Source organism: Vidua macroura, chromosome 25 (genome assembly GCF_024509145.1).
Source record: "Vidua macroura isolate BioBank_ID:100142 chromosome 25, ASM2450914v1, whole genome shotgun sequence".
NCBI lineage: Eukaryota > Metazoa > Chordata > Aves > Passeriformes > Viduidae > Vidua > Vidua macroura.
Genome location: NC_071595.1, coordinates 709,979 through 728,231, shown reverse-complemented (window position 1 = coordinate 728,231; position 18,253 = coordinate 709,979). Strand labels below are relative to the sequence as shown.

The 18,253-nt window shown below is 46.0% G+C and overlaps 1 protein-coding gene across 4 annotated transcripts in view; it reads left to right on the top strand.

Annotated features, from left to right (window-relative positions):
• Nucleotides 1-1,726: 1,726 nt before the first annotated feature.
• AGO3 (argonaute RISC catalytic component 3) overlaps nucleotides 1,727-18,253 on the top strand; it is a 33,963-nt gene continuing 17,436 nt past the window's right edge. For all 4 annotated transcript variants that reach the window (XR_008440572.1, XR_008440571.1, XR_008440570.1 and 1 more), the window contains exons 1-11: nucleotides 1,727-1,916; nucleotides 8,421-8,592; nucleotides 9,644-9,764; nucleotides 10,309-10,517; nucleotides 11,711-11,847; nucleotides 13,911-14,045; nucleotides 16,174-16,261; nucleotides 16,392-16,539; nucleotides 16,846-16,965; nucleotides 17,452-17,574; nucleotides 17,750-17,883. Coding sequence is in view for 1 of the 4 variants with exons in the window: in XM_053998518.1 (XP_053854493.1) it covers nucleotides 1,898-1,916; nucleotides 8,421-8,592; nucleotides 9,644-9,764; nucleotides 10,309-10,517; nucleotides 11,711-11,847; nucleotides 13,911-14,045; nucleotides 16,174-16,261; nucleotides 16,392-16,539; nucleotides 16,846-16,965; nucleotides 17,452-17,574; nucleotides 17,750-17,883 (1,406 nt within the window). In the remaining 3 variants the exon portion in view is untranslated. The remainder of the gene's footprint in view (nucleotides 1,917-8,420; nucleotides 8,593-9,643; nucleotides 9,765-10,308; nucleotides 10,518-11,710; nucleotides 11,848-13,910; nucleotides 14,046-16,173; nucleotides 16,262-16,391; nucleotides 16,540-16,845; nucleotides 16,966-17,451; nucleotides 17,575-17,749; nucleotides 17,884-18,253) is intronic.

Here is an 18,253-nt window from a genome sequence, read left to right as displayed (position 1 = left end):
TTGAATAATGCCAAGGAATTTTAAGGAAGGGCTTGCTAATGGCATGCAGGCACTTGTCAGTTAATTTACCTAACTGCAGCACCAGAAAGTTCTGTCCCGAGCTGGGCACCTGTGCAGATCCTGCACACATCTGGCTGTTTTCTGGGGTCTGTCACCTATTTTAAAAAGAATCTTTATCAGTTTTAAAGGGGCTTTTTCTGTGTGAGGTACAACAGCAAATCGTGCCTTGTGCAGCTGGGTCTGGAGTCCTGGAAAACAGGTCAGAAAAGTGGTTTCAAGTGTTGGATTAGCATTTGAGCCCCAGCCTGGTGCTGGTTACAATGCCCTAGCTGTGGGACCAGATGTGCTGCCCCTGAGGGATCTCTGTTTGCAGAGATGCCTGTCTCCTACCTATCTGCTTCATCCTGGAGATCACATTTCCCACTGCCCGTTTCAGTTAAGGAAATATTCCAGTAGGTTACCTTTAATTTGCATGGGTTTAAAATCCTTACTGCGTCACTTGCCTTAAAACTAAATTTATGCTTTTAAAGACTAATTCAGCTGGGAATCTTCAGGATGGTAATTCTTAATAATGACCCCGACGTTTGGATTATGGATCTTTAACTTCTGTTGGCCCAAAATTCCAGTTCTTCAGTACCTTCACAGTTGTTTCCCAGGGGAAGGGCCCTCTCACTACCAGAAAAAGTGACATTGTGTCTTCACAATGAGTAGGAGGTTCAAACCCACTTGGGTAAGACCAAAAAAAAAAAAAAAAAAGATCTTTTAAAGGCAGAGGAAATAGAGATAAAGGTGTCACTGCCTGACCCAGCACTGAGCCATTTGCCCCTTTCACCCCTCTGCTTGCTTGGTACCCGTTTGTGTAAAATATTCCCTAACACCGTGGCACCGAACATTGCTTAAAAACTCTCAAAAAATGAAAACAGGGCAACCATAAGCTCTGAATTTCTGTTGATACAGTGAATCATGGAATATCCTTAAACTGGAAGGGCTCCACAAGGATCACCCAGTGCGATGCCCTGCACAGACCCCAGCGATCCCGCCCTGCGCTGAGCGCCTTGTCCAAACGCTCCCGCAGCTCCGGCGGGGCCGCGGCTGTCACCGTCCCGCGGGGAGCCCGTTCCGGGCCCGAGCACGCTCTGGCTCCCGCAGCTGCCGCAGCCGGACTCGTTCCGTGCGGGCCCTGCCGGCGGCTCCCGGCGCTCCCAGCCCGCGGGGCCGCGTCCCGCGCACGGCAGCACCGGGGCGGCTTCTCTGAGGATCCAGCAGACGGCAGCCGAGCTCCCTGCGGACCGGCCTGGACGCCCTCCAAGCCGCCGCACACGGCGGCCGCAGCGACAAAACGCCGCGGACATAACGCGCTGCACCGAAACACCACCACACCGCGGGCTCGGGGGGGAAAAAAACAAAACAAAACAAAACAAAACGCTCCGACTCGCGACGGGCTCATGTTGTGCGTGAGCAGCGCCGGTGTGCCGGCCCCGCCACTCGCGCTCCGGGGCAGCCGCCGGGCCCTGAGGGCTCCGCCGGCCCTGAGGGCCCCTCCGGCTCCCGCCCCGCGCCGTTGCCGCGGCAACCGCGCCGATTCCGCGCCCGCTTCCGGCGCCGCTTCCCCTTCCCCCGGAAAGGCGGGGGCGCGCGCGCGCGCGCGGCGGGGCGGGAGCGGCCGCGCGAGCCGGGGCTGCGGGGCGGCCACGCCACTTCCGCCTCCGCCGCCGCCGCGTGAGGGGCCGCGACCGCCGGGGAGCGGCTCCGGGAGCGGCTCCGGCAGCGCCGGGAATTCCGGCAGCGGCCCAGCCCGGGAGCGGCCCAGCCCGGGAGCGCGGCGGAGGAACCGCCGCCCTAGCGCAGCCCCGCGCCGGCCGCCGCAGCCCCGAGCGGCTGCGCCCCAGCTCCATGAATGGAAATCGGCAGCGCAGGTGAGCGCGGGGCCCGGCGGGGCCCGGCGGGGTTCGGGGAACGGGCCCGCCGCGCCATCGCCTCCACCTCCCGGTGCCCGCCCGCGGGGCAGCGGCCGGGCCGAGCCCGTCCCGTGGGGGATCGGGCGGGACGAGCCGAGCCCCGCGGGCAGGGCCCCGGTACCGGGCAGAGCCGGGCCGAGCCTCTCCGCGCCCTGCTTGCCGTGCCGGAGGTGGAGGAGGAATTGTCGGTATTTCATAACCGGTGTGCCCGGCTTGCGTAACCCGCGCCGTGCCGGTGCCCGAGGGACGGGACCGGGCAGCGCTCCCTCGAGCAGCTCCTGCCGGGCACACGGCGGCTCTTTGGCCGCTCTGTGTGTCGGCAGGCTGAGTTTTGGGGCTAATTCCGCTGCCTTTGGGTGTGCTGCTTCACAGTAGTCATTCCGAGGTGGTTGCTGCCCGGACGAGCTGCGGCTGCCCCATCCCTGGGCAGTGTCCGAGGCCAGCTTGGATGGAGCTTGGAGCAACCTGGGCTACTGGAAGGTGTCCCTGCCCATGGAAGGGGATGGGCTTTAAGGCGTTTTCCAGCCCGAATCGTTCTGTGATTCTGTGAAAATCTTCACATTTTGGCCGTTTGATCCTTTTGTCGCGAAAGCACGTGCTCAGTATTTATCAACTTTGTGGTTTAAATGGATTTTGAGGGTTGGAGAAGATCTGATCCAGTTTTTCAAGATAACTTATTCCAAATCTGGCAGAGCAGTGGAGGAGGGTTCAGGGTTGGGCAGTGTTTAATCAGCAGCTCCCTGGCTGTACCTCGGTGGCAAAGGGAATGTCCAAAGCCACCTGGAGTTCCATGTCTGTCACTCGAAGAGGTACCACAGGTGGTGAAAATACAAGACTGAGACTGAAGGTGTCAACACAAAAACATGCCTTTCCATCTCCATATGGAGATCCTTTTCTAACACACTTGGAGATTTAAGGACAGTGATGGATTTGGCTGGAAAAACTCCCTACCTCAGCTGTTGCCTGGCTTGAGGTTGTGATGGGTGCAGAATATTTTAAGGTGCAGGATTTTAACAATCTGGTGGAATTCGTATGATGCTCTCTTACACGGTGTTAAATGAACTCTAATTATAACCTGGTGCAATTGTAGTTGTCTCCTGATAAACGGATTTGCAAGAGGAACCCGTAAATGGTTTATTTTTCCTTTGGAGTGGATTTACCTGTTGTTAGGCTGCGATTTGATGGATTTTAGCAAAGCTGCTGCAGAATACTCATAGTGGGCTCGGGCAGTGTCCAGCACAATGGTTCTTCCTGCTCTTTGGTGAGGGAAGTGTTAAGTGCAGAGTGTTAAGTGTTCAGGTTCCAGGTCTTGGGATGTTGGAGCAGGAGGACACAAACCATCCTTGGTGGAGCAGATGAGGATTAAAACTCTGTTATGAAAGAGAGAAATACACTTTGTTTTCTGTGCATGAAGGGAAAACATGGGATAAAATAAGCAGAGAGGGGAACAAAGACTGGTGTGTGAGTATCCCTGGAGTAAAGTGTGAAGTGTGTGCCAGGACATCTTGTGTGAAGCAGTGCTGTAGGTGATGTCCTGTTTGTGTGAGAGGCTTAGGCTAAGGAATCTGGGAAGTGCTGTGGCTCCCCTGGTCCATGGAATTTGAACATCACTGGAAGTAGGAGCAGGATGGGAAGGTGGCTGCTTGGGCCGTGGGTTGTGGTGAAACCAAACTGAGGAACAGCAATGAAATGTTCGGTGGGGAAAGTGAAGTGGAGGAAAAGTTGCTCTTGGCACATTGTACTTCCACCAGGAGAATGTGCAGTAAAATTCCAAAAGGCAGGGAGGTTCAACCAACAGAGGCTGTTCCGTGGTGTAACCAAGCTGTGTCAGTGCCATTGTCTTCATTTCCATGTCCTCCATTGTTCTTTCAAAGCTCACAGCTTTTTGTGCTAAAAGTGTTAACTTGTGTTGGGTTTTTTAATTTCAGTTTTTAATGAGGCGCTGCAGGCATCCTTAACGTTCTGTTTATTTTCCATGCAAACTTTGGGCAGAGAAAATCCCAAAAAGTGGCTTTTCTCTCTCTGATTCAGAGTAGTGATTTGGGAGGCCCATTGAAAGTCCCGTTTTTGTGGGTGTGGTAGAGCAGGGAAGGGGGTGATTCATAGTTGCCTTCAGAAGTTATTCTACTGTGAAATACAGTGGCAGATTTCCTCTGGAGTTGCTGTGGAAGTTGTTTGACTCACAGTATGAACCTCACAAATTGTTTCATCCTCAGAGCTTTGCTTCCTCAGGGGTGAAGGTGTCAAAGAGTGTTTCTTATTTTTTACTTTCCTGATTTTGGTCTGTGGAAATACCTTCCAGGGAAAATTCTTGCAGGGTTTGTGTGGGCTGGCACACAAAATTCTCTTCTCCCAGAGCAATTGGGTATTAACCTCACTATGTGCACATAAGCTGCATTTTTGGCCTTAAAGCTTTTTGTGTTTAGATTTTTTTTAATGGTTCAGAAGCATTGATTATCTTTAAATTCTCTCAAAACACTCCAGTGCATTTTCTCTAAGTCCATTAGGGCAGAATGAGTTACCACGCCAGCATTTGCTTGTACACTCGGCAGTCGCGGAACACAGCGTCAAAATGTTGGCTATTGATGACTTTGAACATGACTTAGTAGCCGAAACCTTGAAAAAAACCAAACCCTAAATTGCAAGGAGGAATGTTTAGAAAACATGGATTGCATTACTCATAAATAATGTAATGCCACCCAGCAAGGCCGAGTGACAGAAATGAGGCAGTTCATGATTTCTGGCAGACGGAGCTCGATCACTGAAACCGGCGTTTGAATCAAATCTTCCCTATGTATCTTTTTTTAATCCAGAATCAGGTTATATTTTGCTAGTGATAAGATTTTCTTAGAGCTCCACGGGCTAGGCCTCCGAGTAGAGGCCAGGGGCCCTGTGAAAGGGAGTCTTTTATTTTTTCCCCCTCTGTGGAGAGCTGTAGCTCTCTCCAGTGCAGCTCCAGCCTGAGGCTGGGATCAGTTCCACAAATCTGAACCAGAGTAAGTTGGATTTACCTGCTCTGGCTTTGATGATGTCCTTTGGGCTGCTCCAGCACCCATCCAGTTGGATTTAGAGCTGTTGTATAAGCAAAAATGAAACTATTAAGTTATCTCTGTTATCAGAGTGTGGCTTTATAATTCTGAAGCCACAGTGGGAAAGAGGATCGTTTTTTTCTGGAAGCTTGATGGGGATGGCCCTTTCTGTAAGGAAATCTGCATTTCCTATTAGCATCCTGCTGGAGATCAGGGCTTTTCTTCACTCTGTAAAAACGTCGCGTGTGCCAGAAGCTGCAGTTTTTTGTACAATGGTGTCTTGGAAGCATTTGCAGGTTTCTGAGCTCCTGCTCGTTGTGTTCAGGCTTTTTTCTGACAGGGCTTCTCTGGTTGCTAGGTAGGTGCAGCCAGTGTTTGGATGCAGGCCAGACTTGTCCGTGTGCTGGCTGGGCTGCCGAGGAATCGCCGTCCCTTTTGGCTGTGTTTGAGCTTGATTGGAACATCGATACTTCCATGGAAGAAAAGATTCTCACTCAGAGCTCGTTGGAACCGTTAGAGGGACTTCCACAGTGCAGCTGGGGGAGCTTTAAGATCCCTTCCAACTCAAACCATTCCATGATTTTGAGACGTGCTCCCTTGCTGCACAAAAGCCTTCCAAGAATCTGTCTGAGACGCCAGTTTTAGTTCCTGTTTGTGTGTTCATTGTTTTCTGTTAGAAATCACTTGAGTTTTAGTGCTGGGGACTTTACTGAGCTGGTTTTATGAATTGAGCTCTGCTCCAGCACACTGAACAGACTTGGTTTAGGGGCTTTTACTTGGATTTTTAAGAACATCCTAGGCATATATCTGAACGGAGCCTACAAGAAAAATGGAGAGGGACTACTTACAAAGCCTGGAGTGACGGGGGGATGGTTTCCCACTGCCAGAGGGCAGGCTTAGATGGGATATTGGGTCAAAATTCTTCCCTGTGAGGGTAGAGGGGCCCTGGCACAGGGTGCCCAGAGCAGCTGTGGCTGCCCCATCCCTGGAAGTGTCCAAGGCCAGGTTGGACAGGGCTTGGAGCAGCCTGGGGTAGTGGAAGGTGTCCCTGCTGTGGCATGGTGGGAATGAGGTGATCTGTAAGGTGCCTTCCAACCCAAACCATTCTGTGATTCTGTTGTGTGTACATACCCGGTGCTGTAATGGCAGAGTATTGGTTTCTTTAACACAAAGTAGTTTCTCCTCTCAAATTTGTGAGCAGCTGAGCAGTGCAGAACTCTCTGGAAGCACCGAGGAGCTGCTCCATCCCCTGTGGAGGAGGCCTCACAGTGCTGCTGCTTTGAGAAAGGTTTCTGAGCCTTGACCCACTTTGTTTTTGCAATGGTTAAAGGACTTGAGGAAAGGATCTGCCACTTGGGCATCCTGTGCTCTGTAGAATAATAGTACTTTGAATATTTTTGGTTTGTGTGTTTATTTCCATGGGCCTGACACAGCACTTAGGCATGGGGTTGGGTGAGTCACCGATAGATCGGCGGCAGGAGCATCCCCAGAGCGTCGCTGGTTATTTGTGTTTTATTGGGGTTTGAGTCACAGCTTTGGGGCCACTGACACAAGACTTTCACAACAGAATCTGGCAAGTCAGCATCTCTTCAAAGCAGGGTCTTCTGAGTGGGTGCTCCTGTATTTGGGCAGTACTGGCACACTCATTTTTTTAAGTTCATTTGTCCAAGGGAGCATATGATGCACACAGTAATAGCAAAATAGTTGAATTTTTTAAAAGTACACCTGAACAGTATGTAGACCTGCACTTCTGATTCATTTCTGTTTGCCAAAATTTGGGTTCTAACTTCTTCCAGGGTGAACAGGACATACAAGGCTGACCAGACTGAAAGAACCTTTTTAATGTTATCTTTCAGCAGTTTTGTTAGTCTTTCCTATAGATAGGAACTAAATATAAACTGTGGTGTGTATGTCTTCAGAATATTAAAACAAACTGTTGACTTGTTTATGCCACTCAAATGTTTAGTAGTAACTTTTTTGCTTATGCTTATATTCTGCAAATATAGCTGGAGTAAATTCTAGGGCTGCTTTTACTCACGTGAGAGTATTAAAATGAAGGAGAAGTTGAAGAGAGCAGATGCTGGGAACAAGTTTTGCATAAGCAGAGTCTGTGAGCGGGTTTTAAATGATGCTTCTTGCTTTCTGTTTTGTTTTATCTTGTGGCTTCAAGCCAGCCCCACTCAGAATTTTTCAGTAGTTTTCTGGGTAGAGCCAGACAAATGTTACAGAGGAACTTGGCTTTGATGTTCACCTGTTCTCAGGACATGATTTCCTTCAAGATAATACAGGGTTTTTTACAGAAATGATGGAGATTAGTCAAAAGGCAAATAAAAAACATTTTTCCCAGCACTTGACATTTTAACTCGGCTATGAAAACGAGTGGGCTGGAATCGCTGCCTGCGTCACCGAGTAGGAGGAGAGGGGAGAACTTTGCACTGCCTCGCTCAAATGCCATGAAAATCAGGACATTTGTGCCACGAGTAACTTCTTAAAACTCAGGCCACCAAGCATTTTGGGTTTGTTGTTGTTTCTTAACTGGAAAGAGGTATTTTTAAGTGGAAACACCAGTAGAAATTCTGGGAAATGGGCTTTGTTTACTACCGTGTTTGGTTTGTAAGGCATGAGTAATGCAAATCTTGAGTGGAGGGTTCTCACCTAAATGATGCAAAGCAAATGAAATAGATGAGAATGGAACAAATCTGGGCAGGTATTTTAGCTACTTTTCAAAATGCCCATCTCAGTGCAGATTTGGATGTTTCTCTGAGCAGTTCTGGATATTCTTCTCTAGCCTACAAGTAATCAAGGGTTTTACAATCCTGTCTTAATCGGAGTCTTTACTCTTCTGGCAAATTGGCTTTATGGGGGCAGTTAGATGGGAGGTAATGGTCTTACTCTTCATCCATTTTCAGCCAGCAAAGGTCAAGAATAATCTGTCTTCCAAGACTAAGCTGATATTGGCACTGAAGTGAAGAGTTTATCTCAAATCCTGTGCATCAGTCCAGAACTGCTTCTGTATTTTTGTACTCTGCAGCCACTTGGTTATTACCAGTGTGTTCAGAAAAAACTTGTAAAACTTTCTGCGTTACTTTTGGGGTGGTTTTGTTTGTTTGTTTGTTTTTTTGTTTTTTTGCTTTTTGTTTTGGATTTTTGGTTGGATTTTTTTAGGAAATCTCCTAAACAAAACCTCCTGATTTTATTCATGCTGATTGCTGAAGCTCACGAGTAAGAGAACAGTCTAGGTGTAGGTGGAGGATTAAGGATTAATAATGGGCAAGCATTTGTTTGGAATTTCATGGGCAGCATGCTGTTGGAGACAACTGATTTCCTTTCCTCGAGTGTGCTGGCTCTGGTGCCCACCTGGTTGTCCTGGGAGCTGGTTCAGGGGTTTGTCTGTTGTGCTTTTCTCCTAATCTGTGGGGTTTTTCCTTTGCAGGACCCGTGGGGGCACAGCCCCTGCTCATGGTGCCCAGACGTCCCGGCTATGGCACCATGGGCAAGCCCATTAAACTGCTGGCCAACTGCTTCCAAGTTGAAATCCCAAAGATTGATGTCTACCTCTATGAGGTGGACATCAAACCAGATAAGTGTCCTCGGAGGGTGAACAGGTGAGAAGATACATTTGTCTTGTAGATTATACCAATGGGAATGTTGAGTAACATCAAGAGCTGTGAAAGGGAGACTTTCTTTCCTTTTCCCCACGTCCCAGCTGGGAGGTGAAAGTGCTGCTGCTCATTCAGCTTGAGGAGGAAGTCAATATTTATCATCTTCCTGAAGTACTTTGGGTGAATATTGCCTGGCCAGGACGTGGTGCCTGGAAGCTGCTGCTGTGCAGGAAGGCTGGTTTGCACGTGCTGAAAGGAAAGTGTTTCCATTCTGTGCCACTGGAACACCCAGACCGCCCAAAGAATTCAGATCCCAGAGGCCTGTTACAGATGGAGGTGTTCCAAAAATCTACTGTGTTCCAAAAGTTTATCTACTACTTGCATCAAGAAGCATTTTTGTATAAGCTGAAAATTTTATCATGGTTTTTCAAGTGTAATTCCAGTGCTTGTGTCAGATTAATTGTTATTGCCACCAATTTATAATAAAGCAAGGGAGGCAAATCTATAATTGTGTGCAGATTGGATTAGGCTTTTACATGATTTTGTAGAAATTCAGGTTATTAAGGACTCAAAGACAAGCTTTTTTTGTTAGGGCGTCTCATGTTTATAACCAGTGTAGGCAGAATTCAAAACTCTCATGGAGGAGCAGATAAACATTGCTGCAGACAGTACAATGAACTGGCAGAGCTTCCAGATGGGGTTTGTGCTCTTTTTTCACAATACCACTTTGTGGGTTTTTTCCAAGGTAACAGTGGCCTTGTTTTCCATCATAAAGATGACACAAAGGCCTTGGTCATTTCTAGGAGTTTCTGAAATTATTTCAGTACCCATATTCTCCAGTATTGGAGCATTTACGTTGATTCTGATGTTATTCTGTAGTGTTTATTTATTTAGTTAAAGTATGTGAAGCACCTTTAGGCATAGCAGTGGATGTTTATAATTCACTCAAGTATTGTTTATTGCAACTACTTCAGCAAAACACCTGGGCCTGGGAGCCAGCTCGGGTCTGATCCTTCCTCAGAAACATCTTCAGTGTAAATATCCCCTTTTCCAGGGACGTGGTGGACTCTATGGTGCAGCATTTTAAAGTGACAATATTTGGGGACCGTAGACCAGTTTATGATGGGAAAAGAAGCCTCTATACAGCCAATCCACTTCCTGTGGCCACTACTGGGGTAAGATAACTGGGAAGATGTTATATTGGTAGCAGCTTCATAGGAAAGGGAAAAACCCAACTTTAAATATTGCTGATTTCAGAAAAGCTGGAAGCATCTTACAGTATCTGTATTGAAACTGAGTCCTTCTGATACATTTCCTGTAAATTCCAGTGTGTGTAAATGTTCATGTAATAGTTGCATTCAGAACTTCCTGTGTAATTTAGTAGCTGCTTTCTACAGCAAAATCTATTAAAACATTTGATTTTACAGACTGTAGCACATGATCTCGTGATGAATTGAAAAAAACAAGCCAGAGTTTTTCTAGAATGTATTGCTTTATGATTTGAGGTGACAAAAAGTTATTCTATCCTCTTCTGCTTGGTCAGGACCCAGTTCTCTTCACTTTGTGCATTTGATAATGTACTTTCATCAGATGTGCTGTGACTTCAATATCTGAGTTTTTGAGTCTCTGGCCCAGTTATGGGAAAGAGTGGAATCTCAAGGCTACCAGACTCCAGATTAAAGAGCTGCTTTTTATTTCTTTCTTTTCTCCCCTGCCCAGGTGGATTTGGATGTGACACTACCTGGAGAAGGTGGAAAAGATCGTCCCTTCAAAGTGTCAATAAAGTTTGTTTCTCGGGTGAGCTGGCACTTGCTGCATGAAGTTTTGACAGGAAGAACCTTGCCTGAGCCTCTGGAACTAGACAAACCTATCAGCACTAACCCTGTTCATGCTGTCGATGTGGTGCTACGACACCTCCCCTCCATGAAGTAGGTTCACTGTCTTCCTGCAGTCTGTCTTTACCTGAAGTATCCCCACTGGGAGACCTTCATCCCCATTTCTTCACAGGTGAAAAGAGAAACTGTTCATTTCCCCTCTGCAGCACAGCTGGTGAGCTGAACAGGGAGCTACTAGTCAGTCCTGTACAAGTGTTTCTGTAGGCAGAGCAGGTGATGTGTGTTGGAAAAGAGCAGGAAACATCAGGCATTTATAACAGGCCTTCATAGAAATGCTGAGAGGTTGAGTGAGCTTGTGCACTGCTGTCCTGGTTCTGCTCAGCTTGAGCCAAGTGATGGCAGTGCCTGTGAAAAGCACGAGTCTCTTTAATCCATTCATACACTGTCACCAGTGCATGCTTCTCATGTCTGAAATACATGGCTGGGACCAGGTACCTGTCCTAACAAAGTCTCATATTTGTTATTTTATCTCAGAACCCTGAAATTTAGAGAAGGCTAATTTTGCTTGATTTGGTCAATGAAAGTTACTTTTGAAGTCTGGCTTTAGGCAGTACAATGGCTTTGCTCTGAGCAGATTTCTGATTGGTTTCACTGGTAGCTCTGATAGGTTTCACTGTGTGGAGCTGACTCCTAAAACAAGTGCCCTGTGGTTCTGTGGAATCCAGTGTTCCTCAGCTTCCCCAGATCTGAAGATGTTAGCCTCTGTACTAATGCCTGTGCATTACAGAGCAGGAGGTGTGGAGGCTCAGGAGCAGCTGTTTTCTACCTGTAAGAGAAACATCATTTCATCTAGCTCTTTGTTTCCCCCATAGTTTTTGCTTCTCTCAATGTATCTTGTATTCAAAAGTTCCCTATGAATTAGGAGAAATGATATTTAAGGGTCAGACCAGTATAGACAAGGCTGTTGTATAGAACCTGCTGTGGTGGAGATCCCACTTTCTTGAAGCAGAAGATTGGGAAGGGTAAGTTAACTTAGTTCTTGATTTGTTGTAAAAACTGAAAGTGGTTTGTGCATTGCTAAGAATAGTAAATGTTTTTGTCTAAATTTAAAAGCACTGCAGTAGGAGCAGAAGCATTCAGGATATTTTGTTTACACTTGCTTCTTGGCACAGTTTGCTGGTGCATAAAATGCCAAAAAATAATAATGCTGTGCGTCACAATCTTTGTTACATGAATTTTATGTTTGGAAAGCAAGGGCATCAATGTGTGGCCACCTGTTTCCCCAGGTACACCCCTGTGGGCCGTTCCTTCTTCTCAGCTCCAGAAGGCTATGACCACCCCCTGGGAGGGGGCAGGGAGGTCTGGTTTGGGTTCCATCAGTCTGTCCGACCTGCCATGTGGAAAATGATGCTCAACATCGATGGTAAGTGGAGACTCAGGGCTGAGATTCAGACCAGACATGTATGGCAAAGGCCACCTGGAAATGCTAGTGTGTTTTCCTTGCATTTGTCATGATGTCAATGTTTGAGCAGAAATTTAGCTGCCATATAAAAACCAGTATCCCTGCATAAGAAGGAATTGCACAGGGCTTGTTTTCCTGCTTAATTTCAGTATTGGTGCATCCCCAGTGACACGGCAGGTTGCCTGCACTGTGTCTCTGTGCAGCTGTACACAGTGAGTGGTGCTCAGTACTTCCAAGAAAACCCTGTAAAACATACCCCAAACACTTCTCTGAATAGGGCTGATTGGGATGTGCAAAAAGCATAACTCTGCAGCTCTGCACTGAGTCCCTGATGAATGATCTGAGATCAACTGGTGCCTGTGTCAGACTCCCTCATCCTGTGAGCACTCAAATCTATTTAGTTGTTAAACCCTCATTGAAAAGTGTCAGTGGTGAAGGTGCAGGTGCTGCCTGAGGTTTTCTCTGATTTGCATTCAGTTCTCACTGTCTTTGAAATGCTTTATAAACCCAAGGTAAATTATCTTGCTCTACATTGAGCACTCCAAGTCAGGTTGTGCTTGGAGCATAATAAAATATTGCAGATGTTGAGCTGTCTTGCTGAAAATTTGCAAGTCCATGTGTTCTGGTTTACATAAATTGTGGGTGATTCTCCTGTGACTGCAGTCACACAGTTTGTTCTTGTAAAATTGTCTTTCTAACAGCAGCTGTGGTTTAAAAAAATGAAGGTAAAAATCTCATCCTGTCCCAGAAAGAACCAGTGTTGGTATCTATATGCAAGGTACTGAGAGGACTGCAGTTCAGGTAGAAGAGGATGAATTTACACCAGTTGATGATGTACTGTGCTGTTACTTTGTGAGGCAAGTTTTTCTAACCAGCATTAGCACGTGTAGTAGTAACTCCTGGAGTAGAAGTTTTTCAGTCCTTCCTGTGAATGAGAAATTTTAAGCCCTCTGTAAGTGGTGATTCACAGAGCTGTTTTTCTGTTTCCTGGTTTGAGGCTGTGAAATTGTCTTCAAACCCCATCACTGGAGGTTTTTCAGTTTAGTTGGATGGAGTTCTCCATGAAAGTGTTGCTGTGGGAGACAACCCACACACTGCCAGGGTGGGGAGAGTGAGGATTTGGGGTCACTCAGGAATTTGGAGCAGTCTCAGGCATCCGGAGGTGTTGGTTGATGCCTCATGTGAGGTTGGTAGGCTGCTCAAGTGACACATATCTGAAGAATGTTGGGTTGTATGTGTGGCAGGTTTGGTGCATGAGATCTGGAAAACTGATAAATGCTCGATGAGTATTTCTTTTCTGTTGTTGACACTTAAAGTTTTAAATGTGTGGAACAGATTGTGTCTGAGCTGTGTCTAGTCCCACCTCGCCTTTCCTGCCAAAGGTGTTGTTTCAGTTGTTTATAACTTTGTCAAGAAGGTAATTTATGATCTTCCTTGCAAGGAATAAGTCAGCTGTCCTGCTTAAAACCAGTATATTGTCCCTTAAAGTGATTGTGTCATTAGCATGTGGGGAGGGTAAGAGATTTGAGTAGATCAAGGGCTGCACTCCCCCTACACCAACACACTTTGTGCACAGTCAAAATAGTGCTCATGTCTACACCAGATATTGTTTCAGTAATTGAGCAGATTGTGTAATTGACAAAATTATATTGCATGTCGAATTATGTTAGCTTTTAATATTCAAAAGTCTGCAATAGAGAGGTATTAATCCTGTCTCTGCAGCTTCATACAGAGGTGAAAGAGAATGTCTCTTTTGTTGCAGCTTTCTAGAAATAAATGTTCTCTGGGGGAAAAACCCTTTCAAACCCCTGAAATTCCAGGTAGTAGCAGGATGATTGTACTGGAGACAGATGTGTCACTGTAGACTTTCTGCTGGCTTCTTGGTATTTTACTCCTGCAGAACTCGCTGTTCCGTTTCTAAATGTGCCTGAGGTTTACATGGACTTCTAAGAAATATTGATGTATGAACTGCTTCACAATATCTTGACTGGGGTTTTTTACACTTAATATTTTGCTCTTTGTAGTTTCTGCCACTGCCTTCTACAAAGCACAACCCGTAATTCAGTTCATGTGTGAAGTCCTTGACATTCATAATATTGATGAACAACCAAGACCTCTGACTGATTCTCATCGGGTAAAATTCACCAAAGAGATAAAGGGTGAGTAGAAATGGGTTGGTTTTGTCCCAGGTTAACACAGTAAAGTTAATTCTAAAGGAATTGTTTTAACTGGAAGCCTGGTTAACATGGATCAGAAGGGCCTGGAATTGCCAAGAGACTTGTAGTATCCATGTGTGTAGCTCTAATCTTGAGAGAAACAATGCAGCTCTGCAGAAATGGGAGCTGAAAAACATTCCCAGTGGCTTAGAGGGAAAGAGGGAGCACGTTGTTCATTGCCTGGGCAGAGGTAAGTGGCTGGTGCCAGCCTCTCCTAACCCAGGGTCCCTGAGGCCACCTGGCTTTGTGTGTGAGCTCCTGTTGTTTCAGTGCTGTGGCAAAGTGAACATTGATTTCAAGGCTAACATTGATTCTTTTAACAGGGTGTTGTTATAGTGAACTCTAATAAGTGATTGCCTTGTGGAAAAATAAGTACCACTTGCAGCTGAAGGCCAAATTCCATTCCAAAGGAATTGCATAAGCTGCTGGTTTGAGTGGTTTCACTCCATATATGCTACTTGGGTTTGAATTTTCCCATATCCTTTGTTCCAGTGTAATTTGCAGAGAGAAAAGCCTTGGAGGAGCTCAGCTCTTAAACACTTGATGCAAGATTAGACTTTACTGAAATCCTGGGCAGCTAAAAAGTAAATTTGAACTGTAGTCATAAAGGGATGTGCTCACAGAAGAGTCATGACTGAAAAACCACAGGATTTATTTTGTACTAGTCCTAACATGCTCCCTTTTACATCTGTCTTCATTCTGTAGGGCAGGTAACTGGAGGTTGAGAAACTGCCTCTGCTTGATCTCGGGTGCCTCAGAGGCTCTGTTACCATAGCCAGAAAATATTGAAAGTTGTCCCTTTGCTCTCAGACTCGTCTTTGCTGCTGTAGGGTCTGAGAGCTCCAGCCAGGACGTGACCACGTACAGCAAAACAAGCCCTGCATTCCAGCTGGCTGTGCATGAGCAGCACTGGGGGAGGCACTGCCTTGGTAGTGTCCCAGCAGAGTAATGACAGAGCAGGGAATGGGTTCCAGACATCTCTGTGTTCATCAGCCCTTGTCTGTGGTCACAGTGCCCCATGGTTTCTTTTCTCTATTTTCTCTTAATGCCGTGTCAGGGCAGCGGTGGTTTATTTTTACTGTGCCATCCTCTGAGTAATACTGATGTTCTGGATGCAATTAGTGTTGTCAGGGAGCAAGGAGGTACGGTCAGTGCTTCTTTGTGATGTCTGTGTCCCCAGTAAACTAAACACAGGCTGATGTCTGGTGCCTGGGGACCTGATTTTGGGTGGTGTTCAGTCGGTGGCACACAATCCACATGGACCTCAACAGGATGAGCCATCCAATGCTCTCTCAAAGGCCTTTAGTACTGGACTTCACTAGTATTCCACTTTACTACTGGAAGTGAATCCTTTGAATACCCAGGGTTTGTTTTTAGTGTGTCCTGTGGAGCTGGGGAAGGGCAGCAGCGTGTGGATGCTGTGCACCCCCCGTGTGATAAGCTCAGCGCTCCCAGCAGATGTTGAGGCTGCTCTGTGTGAGCAGCACAGTGTGTGCACAGTCACAGCAGCAGAGCCTCTTGGAGCTGCCACTCTCATGATTATTGTGGGCAGAGATAAGTCTGGAGAGACTCTGGAGTGTAGGCTGGGTGCTTTGAGACGGGGTTCTCAAAATGCAAAATTAAATTTGGTCATTGAAATTAAAGAAAACTACAGGATGAATGTGGACACAAAGCTGGGGGAAAAGATGATAAAGTACAAACCTGGTTTTGTCCTTTTAATTTCAATTACATTGGAACTGATACTTTGGAGAGATGTACAAGATTGAGAATGTGAACACGAGGATATGGTGAAAACTGCTGTCCGAGTTCAGTCAATGCTTTTGAAATGAAATTCAGAAGACATTGAACGTTAAATATTTTACATCATGGTTTATTTGTGAGGATAATAATCAGGATTAGTCAGAACTCAAATTGTAATGAAAGTAAAAATGTTTGGCAAATAATATAATAATTTCTTTGTGCTATTTGATGCTGACCCCAAAGCTGTTATGTTCTATCATTTGAAATCTTGTGTCTCCTGTGCACATGTTTGTGTAGTCATGGCACCAGTTTTTTTGATGCTTTTCTGCAGGTCTGAAGGTAGAAGTGACTCACTGTGGGACAATGAGAAGGAAGTACCGTGTCTGTAACGTCACGAGACGGCCTGCAAGTCATCAAACGTAAGAGGCTTTTTGGCAGAGCATGAAATGTCTGATAGTTTCACACTGAGTATCAGGACCTGGTATATCATTCATTTTGGGATGATGTTATTTGACAAATAATATTTTACTAAAATGCCTGTCTTCTCAGCTTTCCTTTACAGCTAGAAAATGGCCAGACTGTGGAGAGGACAGTAGCACAGTATTTCAGAGAGAAATACAACCTCCAGCTGAAATACCCTCACCTTCCTTGTCTGCAAGTGGGACAGGAACAAAAACACACCTACCTGCCTTTAGAAGTAAGAGCCTTACTCTGATAGATCAGCTGGGTTTGGGTGGGTTCTGTCAGTTTGCAAAATGTTAAGAATCAATGCTCTTTGGAATACAAATGTGTTTACAGGTTTACATATTCATCACTCTTTAATTTCACTAAATACTCTCTGCATCCTACAGTGCTTTGAAGTGTAGAAATACGAGAAAGAACAGGCAGTTGTTCAAACGTGTTGGGGTTGTGATTTACAGTGACAGCATAGTGGCATGTGTGTACAGTGTGGTGTGACCTGAGTGCTTCTGGTGTGAATTAATGCTTCTGTTTTCCCCTGCAGGTGTGTAACATCGTGGCTGGCCAGAGGTGCATCAAGAAGCTCACAGACAATCAGACCTCGACCATGATAAAAGCAACAGCCAGGTCTGCCCCAGACAGGCAGGAGGAGATCAGCAGACTGGTGAGTGCCCCAATCCCAGCTCCATGGGACACTGCTCAGAGTGACACTGGGCTGGATTATATCCATGCAAAACTTCCTAGTCTTTTCATTCCTCCTCATCCTTTAACTGAACAGATTTTAACTACGTTTTTTAATAGAATTTATTTTAAATGGCCTGGAACAATAGCATGAGTCCATAATACAGGCTTTGCATTATCATCTCTGCACTTAATTTACTGTGAGGAAATGCTTGGAAAATGCTTTTGAATGAACAAACTGAAAATGAGCACTTGAGTAATGACGGGAACAAAACTATCTCATCCATTAGATTTCATGGTAGTAATTGTTTTCACTGGGGATGGGTTGATAGTGTTGAGCAGTCGAGTCTGAGCCTTTTTCAATGAAATTGGTGTAAGAACACTCCTGCAATGTTCCTGTTAGCCTATGTTTTGTTATATGGATTGCAATCCGATACTTCAGTAACACTGAAAATGAGACTTTTCCTAGGTGAGAAGTGCAAATTACGATGCAGATCCGTTTGTCCAAGAGTTCCAGTTCAAAGTGCGGGATGAGATGGCCCACGTGACAGGACGTGTGCTCCCGGCCCCCATGCTGCAGTACGGAGGACGGGTGAGCCTTTGGCTTCTCCTCTGCTTTCCATTTCAAGGAGAGATTTCCTGTGCACCTTGCCTCTACAGGGATGAGACTTTGAATAATAAACTCCTCTTTGTTATCTTGAAACTGCAAGTAGCACCGGCTGCTTCTTGTTTAGTCACTTGAGTGTCTGTTGCTTTTGTTTCCCCAGAACCGAACCGTGGCAACACCAAGCCATGGCGTGTGGGACATGAGAGGGAAACAGTTCCACACTGGGGTGGAGATCAAGATGTGGGCCATAGCTTGCTTTGCAACACAGAGACAGTGCAGAGAAGAAATTCTGAAGTAAGGCATGTTGTGGTTCAGGCTTTGGACTGTAAACATGAATGTAGGGTTACAATGAGCATTTTACCTGGGTTTAATGTGAGATGTTAGGGTGAGAATCTGGGCTGGTTTGCTTCCATGCTGGAAGCTACAATGAAAACACTGAACTGGGTACACTGTGGGTGTTTGTCCGGTGACATCACTGTATATAGTCCCTTCTGACATCTTGAACAAAGTACTGAAGGTGTCTAGACTGTTTTTTAGCCCATTCTGGCCTGTGGTGTTTCACAGCTGTACAGCCTTCACATAGCAAACGTTTTTAAAATGCTGCTTTAAAAGCTATTTGGAATCATCCTCTTCTGACAGTTCTGTCCCTTTGTGCTTTGGTTGT